This window comes from Typopeltis vanoorti, chromosome 19 (assembly GCF_054136105.1).
Source record: "Typopeltis vanoorti isolate ZY-2024b chromosome 19, IOZ_Tvanoo_1.0, whole genome shotgun sequence".
Classification (NCBI taxonomy): domain Eukaryota; kingdom Metazoa; phylum Arthropoda; class Arachnida; order Uropygi; family Thelyphonidae; genus Typopeltis; species Typopeltis vanoorti.
The window spans coordinates 44,082,042-44,105,371 of NC_143567.1; the positions used below are offsets into that span (position 1 = coordinate 44,082,042).

Below are 23,330 nucleotides of genomic sequence, written 5' to 3' on the forward strand. Positions count from 1 at the left end.
AAATCATAAGTGTTGCCCACAACCACTTTCAGTCATTCAAACAAGACTGGTTTGAATGGAACCTTGGCTAGTGACATCATACTATTCACTTCAAGAGACCACACCATATATAAATCCTTCTGTCACAAGAGACATGTGCATTTGTTGGATCTCACATCCCATATCAGAGAATGTCAAACCACAAATTTCTCTCTCTTGATCTTTCTGATTACCTATCTCTAAAGATTGATTTCTGCAGTCCAGATATCCAAACAGTGAGAACATCTTCTTTGGGGACTTTGACATCCATGAATCAAACCAGCTTACCTTCTCCAATTCCACAGATTAACCAGGCAGTATGACAGTTATTTGCAATGACCTAACACAAATAGCCTGCCTACCTACCAGATAATCTTAACCATACTATTACACCCTTAATCTTTTTAAACCAGTTCTTCTTCCATATATGTTGTAGATATCATTTCTTTTCTTGGTCTTCCTTCACAATGGGATACCTTTCGCTCAGCCATTTATTAGTAAATGGGTATTAAGGCTTAAGTAATGGTTTAAGCTCATAATTAGGTTAATGGAATAAATACACAGTTTAATTATTCTGATATTTTGTCAAAGAGACATCTTCTGAGATGCAATATAAAAATTGTAATAACACACAAAAAAATAAGAAGAGTTAGACTAGAAGCTTAGTCATATGAGGTGGTACCCATTGATTCCGATTGGGCAGGGGATATAAGAATTACTGTTTCCCAAAACATTAATTCTTAGATCCCCCTTACAACCACATTTATTTAGATTAGGATGATTTTTAAATCTGTTGTTGATTCTAAAAAAAAACTTTAATGTTCAAATAAGGAGGTCTAAACATTTGATCTGCCACATTGTAATTCAAAAGGCCTGGTCAAAGGGTAAAATTTGGGATGATTGGAGTAGTTTTCCCATCTATAAAAAAAAGGAAAATAGCTGAGCATTTTTGAAATTTTATGTACATATTCTTGAGGACTAAGAAAAATTGAAGGGAAGCTTGGAGAAGAACAAGCTGGATTCAGGCAAACAGAAGTTGTGAGGATCAGATTTTCACTTTAAGACAAATAGTTGGGAAATCATGGGAATATAACAAGGATCTGTATTTAAGTTTTGTAGATCTGAAAAGGTATATGACAACTCCAAGAGAAAAGCTGTTCAAAATGCTATAGCAAGAGCTATATCATTGAAACAGTCCTGTCTCTGTGTGCCTGTTTTGAGGATATATTTCAGACTGGATGATAGTATGATTGTGTAAATATCATTTAGCACGTGTATGTGTGTTGACTTTCTATAAATCGAAAAAGATGATAATTCGAAAGATGTATGACTAATGTGTTTCTTAAACCTTGAAGGCTATAATCATTGGGGGAAAATAGTATGGAGAAGATATGAAGAGTAGAATGAGAAATTGGTTTTATGAGTTTGGAGCTGAACTATATATGTTTGTGAATCAGAAGCTGCTTATGTTTATATGTGCTTAGAAGGAAGTGGAGGAATGGCACTTCAATCTTGGTTTAAACGGAGCTATCCACATGCAAAATGCAAACTCTTTCTATAGGTGTTTGGAAATAGTTTATTTGCCAAATAAGTTTTGCATAAACAAACATGGAAGTGTGTGTGTGTGGGAGGGGGGGGGGAATGATATTGTTTCTGAGAATTTTATGTGATCAGTATTGCAAGTCAGTGTTTTCAAAGTGTAGGATGGAGCGAATCTTTATCAATGGAGAGCGAATTAAACGTCCAATAACAACAACCGCATCATCTGCAGCGCAAATGTTCGCATTTGCACAACTCTTTGTTTACTATCTGACCACGTGATACAAATTCATAATGGACAATGCCTTTCCATCTGACCGCGTGATACAAATTCATAATGGACAATGCCTTTCCAATCAAAAAACACAACCAACATCACCTTATATCATTCATATAAATTCTCTCCATTTAGTTCTGTATTTTTATTATTGGTGTTTGGTTTAGTCCTAAATATGTCTTCATTTCACTTTTTATCTGGTCTTGTATAACCTGTTGCTCTTATATTTTATTTCTGCTGCAGTAATTCTTCTTTTACAGTAATAATGTAAATATGACATTATATTTGCTGGCCTTGGTTGGCTGAGTGGTTAGCGTATCCACTCTCTAGCCAAAAGGTTCTGGTTTGAATCCGCTGTGGGCATGGATAATTGTGATTGTCTGTGAAAATACATTGGTTGGTGGATTGTGAGTGGTGGAGACAGAGTTGTAGAGCAGGTGCCTTCCCTCGATGAGTCTTTGGACTCCCTGGAGGTGTCATGTAATAATAATATCAAGTACTACTCAGCTGCATTTGAGTTATGTTAGCAGTTCGAATAGAAAGAGGTACAGGAAGATGGTTCAATATTAAATCAAGTGTGAGAACATTATCTCCACTGTTATAGATCATATTAGAAGGGAAGTGATATTAAATCCGATATCAAAATAGGAGATGTTGTAGCAGTGGCACACTCAGGATTTAACCTTGGGGGGGGGGAGTTGAGTAGACGATTTGCGAATACACACTACGCATCACATACAACCTATGACTGAGCATTTGCAGTGATTGCTAATTCATAAGTAGAATAGAAATAGAAGACACAACATAAATAAAAAAAAAAATGAATTTTAATTAGGAAAAGATTTTTAGAAAATTTTCTAGTGTTTTTTCATTTTCTTTGGGGGGGTGCCTGGACCCCTTGGCCCCCCTCTGGGTGCACCACTGTGTTGTAGAGTTTGCACATGTAAACTCTACAACAAGTGATATGACTGAAGGTAATAGCACAAATATGTCCAATTATACAGTCAGTTTTTCCAGACTCACCATAAGTGCAATAGCAAGCTTGCAGCCATTCTTGGAATTTAACTGTCATACTATCTTACCCCCCCCCCCCATCTTTAATTTAACTACTCTGGAATATATTCCTTTTGCTAAGCAAGAAATCCAATCTAACTTTACAGTATATGCATCATTTAAATGTACAGTAAGTATATGGTGAGACACGTATGTGGAATATTACCAAATGATTATTACTTAAAATTATCTTTCTACTTTATTACAAGCTTATTTTATAATGCATTTATTTTGGTAGGGCTGTGGATAAAACAGAGAAAACAAGACAAACTTTTCCATCTCTTGTTCCAGATAAAGATAGAAAAAATACCGACAAACCTTCAGATCACTTTCAACAGCAGAAAACTGGAAAAGGTATAAAAGGAAAACGCCTAGTCTTCGGCAACATCAAAAATGAGCCGAATAGGAAAAAGTCACGCAAATCTGCTGTTACCAGTAAAAAACTGGTAACAGGCCAACTGAGTATCACAAATTTTTTTGAAAGTAAAAAATAGAATTGTAGCATATGCAAAAAACAAAAGCTGTAATATATTTGCCATGCACTAAAATTGTATCTGCCGTTTTCTAATTGCATTGTAAATAACATCTGTAGATAAATCTAATCTATCATCCATTAAATTACTGAAATTATAGTATTCCTCTTCTTTGGACACAAATGTTTCAATATAAATTAGTTAACTAGCTATTTGCTTTGAAATATTACCAGTCTTATTGTGTATCTCCAGAAACACTCAGCTTTATAATTTAGTTGAAGATGTAAATTTTAAATAGTTACACTGATTTGACTATGTGATTGTTAAGTGCAGAAGTAAATCATGAACATGTTAATGAACAAAAATATGTACCATTTTTAGGAACCCCCCCTTCCATAATTACTAAATCATCCAATGACTGTTATAGGTTTCATTCTAGTACCTAACTAGAGGAGCATTTTATAGCCCTTATCAGTCAGAAATAGTTTTAAATTTCATGGCTCAAAAATGACGTAACACTCAGATATGATATACACCTATAAACGTTTTGGTTTATGAGCTGATGGCACTTGCCTTCCAATCCAATAAGCTCTTCTCCCCACAAAAACTTGATTCGCTGATAGCTTTGAGCTCATTTTCGTGATGCCTAGCTATATACCAATCTTCAAAAAGTCTTGCCTACTCTCTTTCAGAAAGTGTTAATGGGTTTATCTATATATTTTAAGATTGCTATAGAATTAGTCACTAGGTGATATATTGAAAGATAAGCATATTTTATAAAAAAAAAAAAAACTGAGATAGTGACTTTAATTTGTATTAGTTTAGATAATTAGCAAAATTTTAAAATATTGTATGATAACTGAAGAGTGCTGCCAGCATTGTTTGCAGTATCAACTGCAAACAATACCAGCAGTAAAAATAAGTTACATCCTATTTAAATTTTTAGCTTTTATAAGTGGTAATTTTTATGACTTTTATATTTGTTTGCTTTTTTGCATAATCTGGAAGCACTGCTCTACAACAAACATGGAGCTTTTGTCAAGCTAGGCCTCCAATAAGTGGAGCAGGGGTCTTACAGCAGGCAATGTAATTTATCTCTGACCTAATCGTAAATCCATTGGCCACAGTGGGATTTGAACCTACAGCCTGTTAGAGATATGTTAACTACTTGGCCAACCAGATCAGTTATCTGACCATGGTTGGTCAATCAGATGACTGGGTTTTTAAATTAATTGCATCATTATTATTGTTGTTGTACAGGCACCTTCATGGAGTCCTAAAACTCATTGTGGGAAACTCAAACTGTCAACACAATATCTATCGTACTTCTCCTTGAAACCAAAGAAAGCACTAACAACTGACTCCATTCATTACTCTCCAAGCAAAAAGATATACTCCTCACACTACTGTTACCGAACTTCCTGGGATGACCTTTAATTCTGCCCCATCTAGCCAAGTGCTGAAACATTTGCTCCTACATCAGTCCTATAAGTCTTTCAGATGTGGTCATATCAAGGATTTATAAAGAGGAATAATAACTCCTTTATCTCTGCTTGTTAGTGTGTTCTTCAATAACTAAGTAATTCTGTGAGCCCCCTGGCTATTTTTGAAATATGCCTTCTAAACTTCAGCTCTTTATCTACTACTATTAACCCCCAAATCCCTGGCTTCATCAATTTCCTGGAGTACAGTTCCCTCAATGTGATACATAGCATGTAAATTTTGGATCCTAAAATGCATACTTATAATTAATTTTAGCAGTATTAACAAAACCAAATTAACTATTTTATAAAAAGTTGTTTATTAACTTGCTTATATTTCACTTATATACCACCCACTCCTAATTGCTATCCCAGATTTGTTAAACTAATCAAAACTGCAGCCAAAGTCTCTATTCCTAGAGGCTACAGAAAACAATACATGCCATGCTGGAGTAGGGATACCAAGGAACTTTTAACCAAATATGAAGAAACTGAAGACCCAACTATTGCTAAGGAGCTCATAGCAACGCTCGACAAAAAACAGAAAGGAAAGATGGATCTCAACCATCCACGAACTTTAATTCACCAAATCTAAGCAGAAAAGCTGGTCACTTCTGAGAAAATTAGGGAGCGGGAGGACAGAACCAACAACATACAAACCACCAGAGATAACTCCTGATCAAATGGCTAATCATTTACTGAAAACCTCCAAGATAAGTCCCAGCTCTCCCAGGAAAATAACTGTGCAATCTTCCATCAGAAAAAATCTGAAGATGGCCTCCGAGCTTCCTGAACTTGTATGCCCAGTTTCTCTGGGAGAGGTACAGGAAGCCTTAAAACTCACAAAGAATGGGAAGGCTGCAGGAGTAGATGGAATCCTCCCCGAGTTTCTAAAACATCTTGGTCAACGAGGTCACACATGGCTGGCTGTCCTTTTCTCAAAAATTATAACTGGAAAACTACCAAAACTGTCGCGGGAAACCAAAATAATTGCCGTGCCCAAACCAGGGAAAGATCCAAATAATGTCAAAAATCTGTGATCCTTGCTTTGCTCCACCTTTAAGCTCTTTGAAAGAATTTCACTATCATCGAAAGAGCACTCCCAATTGCAAGTTGGCTTCAGGCCAGGAAGAAGTTGCTGTGACCAGGTCCTGGTAACACAGATTTCAGTAGGTTTCCAGAAGAAATTTAAATAAATCCAGAGTCACTTTCATAGACCTAACATCAGCTTATGAAACAATCTGGATCAGGGGTCCTCCTCCTAAAGCTAAGCAATATCATAAGGCACAAAACAACTTTCCAGCATTTTGAATCCATTCTCTCCAACAGAAAAATCCAGGTCCATATTGGTGGAAGAAAGAGCAGGCCCAGATTCCTCCACAATGGTCTTCCACAGGGCTCTGTGTTAGCCCCTTTACTCTTAACATCTACATGTCTGACTTACCACATACCAGTTCAAGCAAATATAAATATATATACACTTATGATCTAGCGATCCCACACCAATCTACCTCCTTTGCCAACCTGGAAACAACCTTGAATACAGACCCTCAACATCCTGGAGGTGTACTTCAAGCAGTAGCACCTGAAGCCAAATCCAACAAAAACTGTGTCTACAGCATTCCACTTGAACAATGCAGAGGCGAATCGACACCCCAACCTCTCTTTCTGTGGCAAAATGGTAGAACATGAGCCTCACCTGAAATACCTTGGAGTGAGCCTGGACAGAAGCCTAACCTATAAAAGTCACACCAACCTATCCAACAAAATTAAAACTAGAAATAATATCATTTGAAGGCTTACTGGAACAACCTGTGGTTGTGGCACAGACATTCTAAAGTCATCTGCACTAGCTCTCGTATTCTCTGCAGCAGAATACTGTACCCTCAGTCTGTGAAAGAGGTGCGCACACTAACATTATAGACACCCAGCTAAACTCTACAATGCGCACAATTAGTGGGACACTGAGAAACATCCCTTTCCCCTGGCTGCCTGTCCTATCTAATATTGTTCCACCAAATATATGAAGAAGACAAACCTCAAATTAAAATATTTAAGGAATGAGCAACCTGCTCCTGCACCAGTCTCTCATAAATCCACCTAGTCTTCGCCTAAAATCAAGAAACCCTTTCTGGTCCATGGACGAACTCTCTTCAGCTGCCTTAAACATTACACCTGACATGTGAAGAGAACATTGGTCCATAAATGACTTCCTGGTTGAAGATCCCTATGCTCTGCAGCTTGGTTTTGCTCTTCCTAGGAAGATTTGGTCATCTATCAACAGGATCAGAACTAACAGGGCAGATGTGGCTACCTACTACATAAATGGAGTCTGTCAGACCACCCTTATTGTGACTGTTCTCCATGGCTCAGACAATCACTCATATTTTTAATGACTGCTCAAGGCACCAATTTCACAGTGGCCTCCAGAACATCTACGATGTGACAGCTGCGGCCCTGGATTGGTCCTTTTGTCATAAGAATAAATATAAATACCGAATTTGAAATCAGCATCTTCAGAGCACAATACAGCATGTATGCGCGATAGTGAGTAAGTGAAACAATAACAAATTGTAACAGACAAAAGATCTAAAGTCCTAATTTTGCACCCTCTAATGTTGTAAAAAAAAAAGTATTACAGTTATATGAGAATTGCTATTAATATATTACCACAGCTTGTCTATGGAGCTAATAGACAAGCTGTGGTAAGTATTTTGTTTTCAAAGTGTTCCATGTAAAAGTTTGCTAAAGAGGGGGAGAATTAACAGCAGTACCATTAATCTGTTTATAGATTTTTCTTCCCCACGTAAAATATACATGGTGCACGTGCAAAAGCTTCCATGGCCTTGGCTAGGAAACAGCAATAGTTCTCATGTACCAAAATGAAACCAGATATACGTAAAACTGCAGAAGACAAAAGTGCACATAATGAGAGTTACCTGTATTGAAAATAAATGGTTTGTTTCCCTGTGTTTGCTCTTTGTTTTTATAGGAAATTTGTTTCGCTATTTAGTAAGCATGTTATACATTGAAATGAATTTAGTGGATATATTGGTCATCAACAGAATATGGAACCACAGTACTTCACAGATATAGAATGAATATATTGTGAAGTCTTTCACTAAATCAAACCTATGTAAAGCTATCAAGATCTTTATTTGGCATTAGAAAGAATGCAACTGTTTTTTTTCTTTCTCCTAGCAATTAAAATAAACTAAAATGTTTAGATATATTTCAACATATTATTCAAAATTTTCTAAGTTTGATTAATGGAGAATAATTTCTTTCATTGTAATTTCCCTAAAAAATACAGCTGCGAATAGTTCTATAAGTTTCTGGCTTGACTAACTTTTAGTCAAGATAGAAAGAAAACAATTGTGTCACTTTTCACATCTCTGAATTAACATGAAAAAATAGTCAGTACTTTTGTCTGCAAAATGGCCAAAAACTTCAACTTTCGCCTCACTGTCATCTGTAATAATATTCTGCATTCACAGTGGTATTCCTTTCCTTGAAGTCAATCAAGAGAATTCCCCACAATTCCAAAAGATTGTTGCCATGATCTTGGTGGACTGAGTGACCTTGGCTTTTCTCCACTCTTCATCCCTGGTAATAATGGATTCCAGCACTTCTCTGATTCCCTTGGCAAAGCTCTAAAAACTTCTGGGAACAGGTCACACAATGCTCCTTCTGAATTGAAGAGAGAAGTCAGGGCACCCACCTTCGTCATGTGACGCTTCTTGTGAATGATGTGAAGGACGGTTGCTATAGAAAGCCCCAACAAGGTTGGGGCTTTCTATAGCAACAGATTTCTTTGAGCTTCAGTCGTCTGTCATTGAGCAGTTTGTCCTCAACAAGAGACACATTTTCCTTAGTCACCACCCACAGCCCAATCATCGTCTTCAATTCTCTCTCTTTCTAGGCAAAGCTATTTAAGGCCGTTCCTTGAAGAAAACCCTTTTTGGGTGAAAAACTTTATCACAGCACAGTACTCAATTTTCAACATTACAACTACTTAACATGCTACATGTTAGTCAAATGAGTGCCTCCAACTGAATCATGCAGGTAGAGAGTTGAAATTGGTATATTAACCTCCCCATAGATGGTGCTATATATCACACATGGTGTTTTAAAATTGGTGCGAATTTTGTATATTAGGGTGGAAACTTTTGGAACCTATCTCATATAAACCTTACCACAAGACAAACATGACTTTATTAAATATACTACTGACTACTTGTCTCACTGCTGAGAGATCATTGGGGATAATATATAAAAAATCTCTTTTTACTATGCTGGTGTGGGTACCTCTCACTAGCAAGCTTGTAGGAAACTGAAGAAATAATTTATTTATTTGGTTTCTTACAAGTTTACATGGTTTCTCCAGCTACACCAGTGATATACTAAAGGAGATGAGGTTTGGTGACTTAGTGGTTTGTCATCATGGAAGATGCCATATTCTCAATGGGAAAGGGGAAAAAAAGCCAAGTATTTCTTGATTGTGATCGTATTCATTCAGAGTGAAACTAGCTACAGTTTAAACCGAGAACATTGGAGATGAAATTCCCCTAAATGGCCAGCAAATGTTAAACACTATCTCCTTGTTCACTCTCATTTATTTTATTTTTAAATTCATAATAAACTTCCTAGTTTTGCACTATATTCTGCAATAAACATTAATATACTCATTAACATTTTTTCATTATTCTTAATAGAAATTGATTTTTTTATAACACAATTTTATCCAAAATAAAAATTTCCAAAAAACATTCCAGATAAATCTGCATGTTAAAAATTTTTATAACACAATTTTATCTAAAATAAAAATTTCCAAAAACATTCCAGATAAATCTACATGTTAAAAATGTTTTCTCCTAGTGGGAAAACTGTGTAGTGGTGCAGTTTGGATCACTTCTAAAACAGAATGCAGAACATTTTAAAATATTATCTTTGCATATATCAGTCATCATACATTACTTGACATTACAGAGATTAAAGCAAACATGTTCCTGCTTAGAGAGGAGTATCTGCTTGTAAGAATATCTTTAAAATGCACACCAGACATGTATATTCCAACAGTTTAGTACTTACTACTTCCAGTTATTAAACAATGTATCATTATATACATTTTTTATTTTATTTTTGCATTGCTTATAATAGTCATACATTGTGCTTCTTCCCTTTAACATACCCTTTTTTTCTCCTTCAAAGAATAAATTCTGCACAGCATGAAAGCAAGTTATGGCTATGGACAGAAATTCATAACTAAAACTTGTCCACAAATACTGTATTTAGTTAAAGCTAAAAAAAAAAAAAAAAAAAAAAAAAAAAAAAAAAAACAGTTGTACAGTTTTAAATTATAATAGTGAAAAACATCATAGTTTATGTTTAGCAGTGTTGCAAACATAGGATAGTTAGATAAGATCCAAACACAATAAAAGATTTCAACATATGACTACATTCAAAATTTGCAAATTATCCAAATTTAACTATATCTGAATTTTACTAAATGCTGTTCTTCTTTCTTATATTATTTAATCTTAGTGACAGTGTAAACTTTTAATTTACCAACTATTTTTGCATACAATTATTACAATTCCTGTTACATACAAACTATCTATTCTAATTTGATATGTTTAAAATTATTCTGTAAAAGAATATTTCACAGATGAAATACATATAGTTCTTCTTTTAGTGAGATTCCTTATTTCTGACATTTTAAAAAGTCCATACAATGAAGCTAAGTCACTGGAAACTGATTAATCAAGTATTTCATATTTAAGATATCCATTGTCTATCTCCAAATTTTAAAGTACAAAAGAAAAGACTACTACTGTATATTTCTGATTATGTGAAGCTCAAAAATATAAAGTGTAACTTTTTTTTTAAATTTATATATAAAGTAAAATATGCAAATTCTAAAATTTTTGAATGATCTTTCGACATTTCATCATCACACGGTAAAAAAAATTTTTTTTTCCAGTACAAACAAATGACAAAAAAGGATGTTTTATACTGCAACAGGAATTCACAAACTGAAGTTTTTTTCCCCCCACACACTTTCGTCATGCAATTAGAAATGAACAGAACAAAATGAATGAAGAAAAAAACCATTACAATCTGAATATATAAAATATACTGTTCTTGTTGTTCATTAAAGGTTCATGTGGTTCAAATTTCTCTGACTAAACTCTGATTTAGTTCACACTAAATCCAAAAAAAAAAAAAAAACTAATCTGCAAAATTCCTAACTTTAAGTTGTCAATATAAAAACAAACAAACATGCATCTGTAAAAGCTTGAATTTTTAAATATCTTTATTTTGGGGAAAATTTCAATTGAATTCCTAGAAAAAAAGTAACTGATAAAGAGCACCCATGTAGAAAATGATTTATTGAAGCATAATGACATCTTCAAATATATTATACTCTCTCTCTCTCTCTCTCTGTGTATGTGGGAGAGAGTTCTTATTAGCTTTGACTTTCTTTTCTTGAAAAAATCACTGTCACTGAAAATAATATAACTTTTTCAGGTGAACATTAAAGAATAACAACTGGAAAGATAAATTTCAATAGTTTCAGCAGCTACTAGCTATCCATGAGATAATATCTACATGGGCAGAAATTTATAACTGATTAATCAAATATTTCATATTTAGGACATTTACTGTCTATATCCAAATTTTAAAGTACAAAAGAAAAATACTACTGCACATTTCTGATTATGTTAAGTCACACTCAAAAATATAGTCTCTGTGTATGTGTGAGATAATTCTTTTCAACTTTGACTATCCTTTCTTGATAAAATCACTGTCATTGAAAATAACTTCTTCCAGGTGAATAAAAAATAACTTGAAAGATATAAATTTCAATAATTTTTAGTAGATCTATGACATAATTTATAATGGTTCTTCAGAGAAATTGCCAATTAGTCATCGTCTAATAGTTTATGGCAAAAAAAATCTAGCCAAAGTATAAAATTTATATTTTATAAAAGACATTCCTTTAGTTGATATCAATAGTTATGAACTCTTGTATTCATACATACACAAATAAAATGGGATTTAAGCACCATCACCATATTTTGAACAAGTTTTTTTTTTCTCCTTTTCTCGTCACTACCAATAAACAACGTATAAATACTTGGTCATTAACAGGCTTAAAATTGATATACATCACAATAACAAATTGTAATATTATACAAAATCATTCAAACAATGAGGAACAGATACCTCATACTATTAATATGACCCATATAAATGTCAACATTTGTCCTCTGGGAATGTCAGTTTTTTTTTTTTTTTTTTTTTTTTTTTTATACTCTTAACCTATTGCTCCAAACTTCTTGTCATGAAGAATTTTCAACATGGCCAACTTCTTTCCTTTAAGGAATGGAAAAATATCAAAAATTCTTAAGTAAACATACAAATACTTTTAATATGTGATCTGTCACTAAATTTAGAAATCAAAGAGACCAAAGATCCTTTATAATAATCTAAAATATTTTAATAATGATAAAGACCAAAGTACCTAATACTTTAACGATTTCTTTATAATAAAAAATAAAAAAATAGGAAAATCTCCTTCGCATACAAAAACAAAATTTCACTCTATTTCACCTCTAATGACATCATTTCTTTATTTGCAGCACACCTTTCAGAAGACACGCTTAGGCAAGATTTGCTTTTCAACCAGAATGAATTTGTTATTCAGCTGTGTAACAAGTCCTCTTTTATCTACTAGTCAACTACCTCATAGAAATTTGGTATTTCCCCAGCATTCATCCCAAACTTTCAGTGTGGTAGAGGTAAGCAAATGACAAGGTTTGATATCTGAGTGCCAAGAACTCCACCAAAATGTATGCCATTCATCCAAGGATGCAATATACATTAAAAACTGAAAGTAATAACTCCTCATTCTTCACCAACGAGATGAAGGCCTTTACTTCTCAAGTTTTTTGGAAGAAGGTGCATATTGAATGGTTATATTCATGATTAGCCCTCTTATCATCTGAATAAAGAGAAGCAATGAGAAGTGAGAGGGCAGAGAAAAGAAACTATGAAAGATAAAAAGTTGAGATGAGAATGACAAAAGATGAAAGTGACAAAACTTTTCCAAGTGTAAATATGTTAGGTTAGTATGCAAAGAGAGACATTTGGAGAATTAGGAGAATAGATTTGCAATGATTGCAAATGAGTAAATGCAAACATTGCACAGGAGGAATAGTTAAATACCAAAACGATTATGGATAAAAGGACATATGACTGATGGATTGCATTTGAATGGATTTTGAGTCAGGTGCTCTGTAGAAGTTGATCTGCAAGAGATTAGATGTGCAAAATCAAGGAAATTAGATAAAATAGGATAATGCATGCATGTAAAGATCAAAGTGCAAATGAGTATGTCTCACATCTAAATGGGATATTCATTAAAAGATGCCAATTACCTGTGGACACAAGGGGGGGGGGATGTTACAGTTTATGTATACTAATTCCCAAACCATCAGGAACAAGGGGTGAGGGACTTGTGGCATTGGTTAGTTCAACATGGCAAAAAATTAAGTATTAGAGAGATGTAGCAGAAGAGGGGACATAGCTAAAGAAATGACACATAAAAGGTATATTGCATTTTTTTTAATGTAAAAAAAGCAGGATTGGGAGAAGTATTGCTGATAGCAGCAGGACTGCAACCAGTAAGAGGGGAGAGTTTTACATGAAAGCAAGATTGTAATAAGCAGTGTACAATTCTCACAAAGATAATTTACTAAGTAAATTGTGTTTCAGCAACATAAATGAAGAAAATGGTCAATGAATGTTTGATGAAAGCAGCATCAGGCTGTATACTCAAGATCAGTACAGATAAATCATGTGAAAGTCAAATGTATGAGTAGCATCATTAACCAGGAGTTGTAAAAAAATGGAACTAATGTAAAGAAACATCTTTTTAATCAACAAGTTCATGAATAGCATAAAACACAAGGAAGAAGACTGACCAGTATAGAAACAAAAGCAAAATCAGATTATGGGAGGAAATTAGTGAAGCATGCTAAATAATCTGCCCTTTCCACCTTTTTTATTTATTTATTTAATGTTGTTCCCATTTGAGAACAACAAATTTGAGAAAGTTGGGAAAGGAGAGCCTTATTCATGTTGTATTCTTTAGGAAATAAAAGAGTAGACTGCTGCAGATGGAATGAAAGAAGTGAGGAAGAGCAGCTTGTTCTTCAAGTTTGGAGTTGAATTGTTGGGTAACAGCTTCATGTGGTTTCAGTGGATTGGGTAGTGAAGGAACATAAATGAAGTTGATTAATGATGGATCATTAATCAACTTGATGCGAGAACAGTATTTGAGTTGGGTGGATTTGTAATTTGTATACAATTAATAACTTTTTGGAGGCAAAGTAATAATACCTCCTGAAATTATTACTTTCATAATACCTGAAAGAGAAATCCTAGTTTTTTGGGTGCCAAGGAGGTAATGATTATTGTTGTTGTAGGGTAATTCCAAAAAGAGAAATCTCATGATTTGAGTGTAAAAAAAAAAAAAGGAAATGATTGTTTTTTGTGGGAAATAAGGCAGAACTGTGTTTTGCTAGCATTGCAATTGAACCCAAATGAAGAATGCCTTGAAGATCAGAACTGAGGGCAGTGGTGATTAATGCTCTAAGTTGTGATTTGAGTAGTGTAAGGTTTGTCAAACGAAAAGGAGGAGTGCAAAACTGTGTACTAGACCCCAACTCATGTAAATTCAGATTTATGCAAATGATCTTGAAAGGGTTATGGAAACACTTTCAAGTTACAAAACTTAATGCACTTACTTTACTCACATGCCACCTAAGAATAGTCTTCTGTGTGTGCATTATGTGTGTCTTCCTCAGTTGACTATTTAGACTTATGTACTGGTTTGAATTCATTATGGAGTTTAATGGAATAAATACAGCACATAATAAATAATTAAACAATACATTTAATTACTATTTCATTTCACAGTCACTGAGACATCATCAGAAACACAATATTAAAATAGCTAAAAAAACACACAAATTTGCACAAACAATAAGCAGTAAAGATTACACTGAAAGCCTAAAGTCCTATGAGGGACACCCTGTATGGGTGCTGTTGGCTAGCGTTAGCTGTGTTCAGTGAGAGACCTAAGAATTAAAGTTTCCAAAATCTCAGGTAGTTTAATAAAACCATATTTATTAACATTAGGTTGAATTTTTAATTCTGCTTCTAAAAAAAAGTCTTTCAGATTTGTATTTTTTGTGATGAAGCATAGTAGTTTTTTTTTTTTTTTAGAACAAGGAACTTTGTAAACACTTGGAACTGACAGATGAGTAGAGGATCCTTAGGAGAGCAGATGAGGGTGGCCAACTTTAGATAATAAGGTTTCTCATGTAAAAAACTAAAATGAATTAGTTTTTTACATGAAATAAAAAATAACCAGAGTTCTGGCTATTTTTTATGAGGTGCACTGGATATAAGGAACAGTGATAGCATTACTATAGTCAGCATGTTGCAATGGATGTAAGAAACAATTAATTTATTGATCCTTTTGGCACTGTCGCCATTGGAAAACCGTCCGTGGGGCTACAGGCATAAATAAGTTTTATTGTCCATTTTTCTCCATTTTGAAGGCTACTCACATAACTCTACTTGAATTTCCTTTCAATCAATGAGTATCTTCAGATTTGGTGTTGAATGCTAGTGCTACTCCTTTTCTTCGTTTAAATTTTCAATAATAAAAAAGTTTAATGAGATGAATAAAATTGTTTCTCTTAGGAAAAATAAGTTTGGTGAAAACTGGTTTTAATGCTTGTTATTTTTAGCAGTAGATAACAGGACGACAGTTTAGTTTTTTTTTGTTCTGAGGTCTCCATAAGAGTGCAGAAAACCCAGAAGTGGTTGCACAGGTGGACAACTATTGAGGACAATTACAATTTAAGATACGAATCATTCTGAAATTTGGCAGAGTTTCAAATTTATAGTTTTAATGTTGAGCTATATGGTCTTTTTTGGTCTAAAATTTTTGGATTTGTTGTTTTCTCTGTGCGCTCATCATTTCAAATCTTCCGCATGACATTCTGAAGGCTTCCAATGTCCATATTTCAGAAGCAGAGCACTTCTGCAACTATTTTTATAGATAACCACGACGTGGATAAAAACTACCAAATAATAAACAAGACCCTACTAAATAATGGCAGAGAGATTGGTGGAATCGACCACAGTAAGAGGGGGGGGGGGATGTTTGAAGAAACCCTAAATCTTCTCAGGAGGAGAAAAATGAAAAGAGAGCTAGATATGAGAAGTAGAACAGAATTCTCAGAGCTATGTAAAATAACAAGGAAAAGGATGACACAAGAAATTAGAAACTTCAGAACAAGGAAAATCAGAATTACAATAGAAAACAATATCAGTCTAAAAGGCGTGAGAAGATAGTTGAAAAGAGAAGACAGAAATAAAGTAATAATTCTTAAAGATAAAAATGGGATACTAATTAAAGACAAAGAACAGATCATAAGAAGAATGGAATACTTCTATGCCAAATTATATGATGATTTCCAATACTTAAAACCAATATTAAAACAAAAATGTAATATCCCAAATTGAAGAGGAATATGCCCTGATGTTTTAAAAGAAGAAGTTCAGTATGCAATTGGTAGCATGAGTGAAGATGAGTTACCAAGAGAAGTTCTGAAAGCATGTGATGAACCAGTTATAACTATGTTAAGTTAAATTTATACATCATGCCTAAGACATAATAGAATACCAAAGAGTTGTAATAATGCTATCCTTATTATAGTTTTTAAAACGGGAGACAGATGCGATATTAAAATGACTGCCCTATCATTTCCTTTCAACAACATACAATATTTTTACAAACATCATTAGCAACAGAATACAAAACTAACTAGATTTTTTGCCAACTTCCAAAACAAGCAGGATTCAGAAAAAATTACAGCACTATTGATCATATACGACAAATGAATACCAAAAACCCTTAGGTATGGCATTTATTGATTTTGAAAAGGTACTTGATTCAATCTCAACATTACCTATTTTAGAAGCCCTTAAAAAAATCAAGGAATTGAAAAAAACTTACATTAATATACTCAGCCATATATATAAAATTAGGAACAAATATAAAATTTCCTATAAAAAGGAGTTAGACAGTAAGATGCCATTTCACCAAAATTATTTACAGCAGTCCTAGAAGAAATTTTTAAACCTGGTTTGGAAAAATAAGGGAATTATGGTAAAGGGGAAAAAAAGTAAACCACCTATGATTTGTTGATGACATTATTCTTTTAGGAAACTCTGAAAAGTTTCCTAAATGATCAATGAACTGAATGCAGAAGGAATGTAAAAAGAAAGGATTAAACATAAAGACAAAACAAAAATGATATATAATGAATACATTACTAAAAAGCCTATACAAATGGAACACCAGGAAATAACCTCCAATGTTTATCTAGGACAAAAGATCACAGTAGGAGGAGGCTGAGAAGAAGATGAAGTTAGATGTAGAATTCAACTTGGTCGAATAGATTTTGGAAAACACCATGAAGCACTCAAATGAAACATCCCATTCTGCTTTAAAAGAAAAATATCAACAGCTGTGCACTTCCAGTTATGACATATCGAAGTGAAATGTGGACTTCGACTTAAAAATTGACCAATAATTTGAGGATTACCCAGACTAAAATGGAAAGATCATTACAAGAAGTAACACTCAAAAATGAACACAGTTGATATCTGAATAGTATCCCAAAGAGTGAAAGAGAGCTACAGGAAGACCAAAGAGATGGCTGGAGCTCAGTGGCATAGAAAAGCTCAAGATAACTTACTTTAACCTTGGTATCCTTTCAAGATCTAGCTCCCAATAATGAGACCTCAATAAAGGTCGAAACCGGTCTGGGCAGTAGCCCTTACCATAATGTATAATAATTATAATGTGTGTGTAATATTATATTACACACACCAAAAAGGATGTGTGCTTTGTATTATGGGATACTAAGGCAATTGATGTGAAGTTATTATACTCTATAGGCGAGTAGCCTAGTCGTAAAGATACTTCACGTGTAACTTGAATAAAGGATTAAACTAAGAATATAATTTCTTCACATCTTTAATTTATGAAATATCTACTGTAAAATATGGAATGTAAATCACTAATAAAAATTAATAATGCCATGCATTATAGCTACTTCATACAATTTTTAGTAAAAAGAGAAAATTATACACGGAGAAAAAAAAATATAATTAACAAGGCTGGTATGGTTGAGAGTAGCATTTATACCATAAAAATTTATGCTGGATATGAGAGAAATCTAATCTCTCAAAGCAATAATGTAATCAATGTAAAATCAATCAACGTAAAAGGTAATGTTCAAAACCAATTTTAATGATCAGTGAGTTTTATTAGAAATAAATGATCAAAGGCATTGGTCAAATAATCAATGCAGGTACCATACAGAAAGTAAGATTCCTTGAAAAATCACCAAAAATAGTTCATCAAAAGACAGTTTACCAAATGGTAACCCTCTGAAAGATGTACTGAAAAAAGCAATTCATTCAATAAACAATTTGAAGAGTGACAGTTAAAAAGAATTCACTGATTAACAATTCATTGTAAAATTAATTTTTTTTAAAAAGTTCAGTTATGAAAGGAAATTTAATAATTTCTTTTCATAATTCATAGTGAAATGCATATTTTCTTGTGAAATAATGTTTTGACATTTATACACTAAGTCACAGACAAAATTATTATTTTGGTCATTAAGGATTTTGATAATCATGTTGTGCTATTCATATAGCACAACATGATTATAGAACAGAATGTGAGAATTACTTTTGAAAAAAATTAACATTTATTGACTAGAAAATAGTTTCTCCCTATCCTCCAATCTTAATGACTTTATTAAGTAAATTTTTCACTATAATCAGCTTTTAGGATATCTGTCTACACATGACTCTAGAATCATTTCAGCTTTATTTTAAACAATATTAGCAGATGAATCCTCCAACATTTTTTAAAGTTTATTTGTAACAATGCATTTCTCCCTCCACAAGTTTTTATTCTAAACTAACTGTACTTTACTTTTATCCCCCTAGTGACAGATTAAGGAATCAGTTATCCCTAGGCCATGAAATAAGTGCCATACACATTTCATGAGGTGTGCATGAAATTTTTAAAAAAAATTAAACATTTTTAAAATTAATTTATGCACTACATATTTATTGTAACTCATCAGATAGATATCTTGTCTGCACTTCTGATCAGGAAACTTATTGATTTTGCCCCTCCCTACATCCTATGAGATAAAACCAATTATAGATAAAACCATTGACAGTGAGTTGCTAATTATGAAGTAATGAAAATGAGGTGCTTTACAGCCAGAAAAGTAAGCAGTACAGCAATGTTTTTTTTAAAAAATAATGCACAATTAATTAAAGATTACCAGTGAAAACATGCAAAGTAATTTAAATAATGCTGTTTTGATGAAACTGCCATTTAATTCATTTTTTAGTAAACTGCTTTCTTCAATAATCTGCTATTTTGATGAACTACTTTTTTGTTTTCCAATTTTCTGCATATCTATTCTTAGCATACATTAATTTCAAGGATCCACTTCATTAAACTTGGTTCAAATTTTTCAAAAAAATATTTATGAGAGAAATGATTTAATACTTTTCAAAAATATGAGTATATATACCTATCTGGCAATGGAGACAATTCCAAGTTAGAAGTCTGAGATATACTATTGCTCGAGGTACCAACTAGTGGATCTGAATGATGCTGTATTGGACTATGACTTAAATGTGCTGAATTCAACAACTGTGCTTTTCTATTGATAATATTCTCTGTGCAATTCTCATCAGTTGCATTTGTTTCTAGTGCAAAACAAGGGGGCCTCTCCAAGGATGATAAACTAGCAGCATCTACCTCTCTTCTATCATCTCCATGAGAAATACTCAGCTGACTACTTGTTTCTGGATTGAAGAAGAAGTATCTATAAATAAAGAGTAATTTTTATAAGCAGATAATTGAATTAGTTTTATTAGTAGATCGACACGATCTGAGTAAATGCTATTTTAAATTTTTAAATTTAAAGAGAAGGTAGGTGTTGTATAGGTTCACTGCAAAATTGATTTTGGATGACAGCCTTTTAAATATTGGAGCAGATATGATATGAAGTAAAGAGATTGTTAGTAATCTAAGTTGGTTGATTTGTGGATGATTTTGAATTTTAAGCTGTGACAGTGAAGTTCATAGTGCTACTCACTTTCCATTTCCAGTGAGAACACATTTAGTCATCATTTTTGCTTAAAGCTTAAGTTTGTCTATAATATGAGTAGTTTCAGGATTATTTCAATGTAGACAGTCTGCTCATCTTTTTTTTTTTTTTTTTTATATCCATTCATTTCTTCATTGAAACTGACAGTGTGCATTACATTTTTCATTTTTTTAAATGTTTTTTTTGTTATATTTCTATTGACAATTACACTATACACTTGCTAGTACAAAATAGTGATAGCACTATTACTTATTATTAGCAGTATTAAGCAATAAGAAACATAATAACTAAAAGAAAAACGGAAATAGCAGTTCACGCTTTATTGCTTAGATGTTCTGGAATTGGTATGTTACAGTCACTGTGACAATCCAGCTGTAAGCTAGAAATCACTATGTGAACCATAAGGATACGTTAACATTTAATATGCCTATGGAGTTTCCAACTCTCGTTGGTTGATTGGTAGAGCCTCTGCTACTAATGGCTCATGCAAAAAGTTAAGCAAGCTTGAGCACGGTTAGTAGTTGGAATGGGACCAATCGTTCGATGCTGTTGGCACACTCTCCCTCGATGAGTCTTTGGACTCCCTGGAGGTGTCAAATAATAATAATAATAAACGTTCACCGCCCCTATATAATCTCTAAGAGTTGGAAGCTCCAAAACAAAAGTTAGGTCACGACTCCAACCAACGGAAAACAACACAGATACACCCAAGGCAAACATGACATAGCCTCCACTTTTCTCATGAGATCTGAAGATGACACACAGTCAAAATGGCTCACACCCCGTTACTTCCACCCCTAATCTTGTTTCATCATATTCTATCTATCCTTCTCCGTTCCCCCAAAAATTTCTATCTTTCACCTTCTTCCCAAAGAATTGACTACTCACCCTTAAAACCCAGGTTTTAAATTTCACATACCTTAACTGCAATTCTCCCACATTTCTCTATCTCTATATTTCCAACCTACCCCCTTCCTTTCAGTCATACTTCAGGAATATTGCCATACTCTGGATGCTACTTAATAAGATGACAACCTGGAACATCCTACAAAGGTATATCCAAAATTATTCCTTCCTTACATTCTTCATATATCTATATCTTTAAAACCTCAGTAATGCCCTAAAAATTGAGTAAAAAGTCAATGACATCATAAAAGGGGTACTCCTAAACAAAATAGCCATAAAAATTAATATTTATTTAGAAGAGTAACAGAAAATTTTCCAGAAATAATATCTATCTTTATTATTATTATTAACATCTGACCTCCAAAAAAATCATTGAACCTTGCCTTAAATCCATTCACTCTCCATGCAAAGAACCAGCTCTCACTCCCCTGCTCACACCTTCCAGGGATGGCCACTTGTTCTATCCTTCTCTCTCTCTACTCTATGAAAAATCTCCTCCACATTTATCTGTTAACAAATCTCATGAACTTATATGTTTTAATCATATCACCTCTCCTTCTATTCACAAGGCTCTGCAAGTTGCATTCCCTCAATCTATCCTCATATCTGACCTCCCCCAACTCAACTACACCCTATGTATTCAGGCTGTTTCATTCCTATGCTGACCATCAACATGCATTCGTTACTGCTTTCAGAATCCATTCTCCTTATGCTGCATCCCCCCCCAACCTTCCTAGCCCATTCCATTTCCTGTTCAACTTGCATTTCTGTTCTCACATTCTCATCTCCATTCACGCTGGTCTTACCTAGTCCACTCTCCTGTTCATTTTTACATCATCTCTGACTTCAACTGATACCTTGTCCATATCAGTGATTTCACTTCCTTCCAGTATTAGCCTTTCCAGGTGACTCACTCCAAAAAAGCATTCAGATCCAGTCCAATCATCCCTATACAGTTTCACTTGTTCCCTCAAACTCATTCTACACATTCACAAACTGCACTCCTTTCTCTTGACACATTTTCACTAACATTCCATTCAAGATACAGTCATACCCCGACTTACGCAAATCCAGAGTTACGCTGTTTCTTATATTTCTTATATATACATATTCCCGTCACACCTCACCACTAGTCGTATCTTTCCGGCGCCGACCGCATTCGCCAGTGTCGCACGGTCTCCATTCATACACGATTTTTATAGTCTACAAAACCTTGCGATTGTTATGTTCTTGATAAAAATTTTATCACATAAAAAATAATAATGTCGCCCAAAAGAAGCAAGTCCGATTCTTCTACAGCTAGCAAGAAAAGAAAAACATTCAAAGCGTACTACACACGGCATTCGTTTGCAAGTCTGAATGAAGCTATGAGGCAAAATGAGCAACTGTCTGTTAAAGAGTTTTGGAAACGGTTTAATGTTTTAGTGCTGTAAAGATTATAGGAGATTCTTGGGGTGTCTCCGAAATCAGAGACACCCTTCAGTAGCGAAGAGTCTCCGATATTGGAGACTTTTCGCTACTGAAGAGACCGAAACCTCAGATCCAGTTTTACCAGAAAAGCACATGACAATTGCAAAATTAACAGAATGTCTCAGCTTAATTAAGAAAGGTTTACAGATTTTGGACAAGGAACGAATTGTAGCCACAAGGCAAGGAATAAAAAAATCACTGGCTTGCTATGAAGAAATTTTGCATGACAAGAAAAAGACATTATGCCGTCAGACGAATCTATTAGATTTTATGAAACCATCGACATCGAAATAACTTTCTTTTTTTTATGTATGAAAAACTACAATTATGATTATATTTCTTAAAAAATATAGGTGTTTTTGTAAACCTTTGGTCCCAACTGCATGTTTGTATTATACTCCGAGTTACGCGAATTCGAATTATGCGCTTTTCGTTGGTCCCACCTACTGCGTAACTTCGGGGTATCACTGCATTTGCTCTCTGCCACAACTCCCTATGCCTGAATCAAAACATACCTTGTACACCCTCTCATCCACCACAGGTTTTATGATAGAATCTCCATATAGTACTATTCTTGAGTCATTCACTACTTTTTTCTCTCCACCATCTTTCATTTCATTCTTTCACACATCCATTTGTATCCATCACACATCCAATTTAATTTTGCATATGCCTCATTTCATTCTTCAATTCATGCATTCCAGGAATTGTTCTCACTATTCCTCCATCAGTCAAGCTCTCTTCCATTCTCACACAATTAGGCTCACTTCTGCTGCCGCATTTACACTTATTTTTCCTTTTTCAATGAGCTCCATAT

General features: G+C 33.9%; 2 protein-coding genes across 5 annotated transcripts in view; one reads left to right on the forward strand and one right to left on the reverse strand.

Annotated features, from left to right (window-relative positions):
- Positions 1-23,330, forward strand: part of LOC150096051 (PCNA-interacting partner-like) — a 274,947-nt gene that overhangs the window by 195,327 nt on the left and 56,290 nt on the right. Inside the window, exon 12 of one of the 3 annotated variants that reach the window (XM_090408805.1) lies at positions 7,633-7,796. The exons of 1 other annotated variant lie outside the window; for it this stretch is intronic. In XM_090408805.1, coding sequence (XP_090264931.1) covers positions 7,633-7,651 — 19 coding nt within the window. In that variant the 3' untranslated portion in view covers positions 7,652-7,796. Of the gene's footprint in view, positions 1-3,125; positions 3,461-7,632; positions 7,797-23,330 lie in introns of those variants that run through there. One more of the 3 variants, XM_090408804.1, reaches the window with a different exon arrangement.
- The window catches only part of LOC150096052 (Golgi-associated PDZ and coiled-coil motif-containing protein-like), a 171,168-nt gene continuing 157,327 nt past the window's right edge, over positions 9,490-23,330 (reverse strand). For both annotated transcript variants that reach the window (XM_090408808.1, XM_090408809.1), the window contains exons 8-9: positions 19,556-19,852; positions 9,490-12,221 (exon numbers count right to left, since the gene is read on the reverse strand). In XM_090408808.1, coding sequence (XP_090264934.1) covers positions 12,188-12,221; positions 19,556-19,852 — 331 coding nt within the window. In that variant the 3' untranslated portion in view covers positions 9,490-12,187. The remainder of the gene's footprint in view (positions 12,222-19,555; positions 19,853-23,330) is intronic.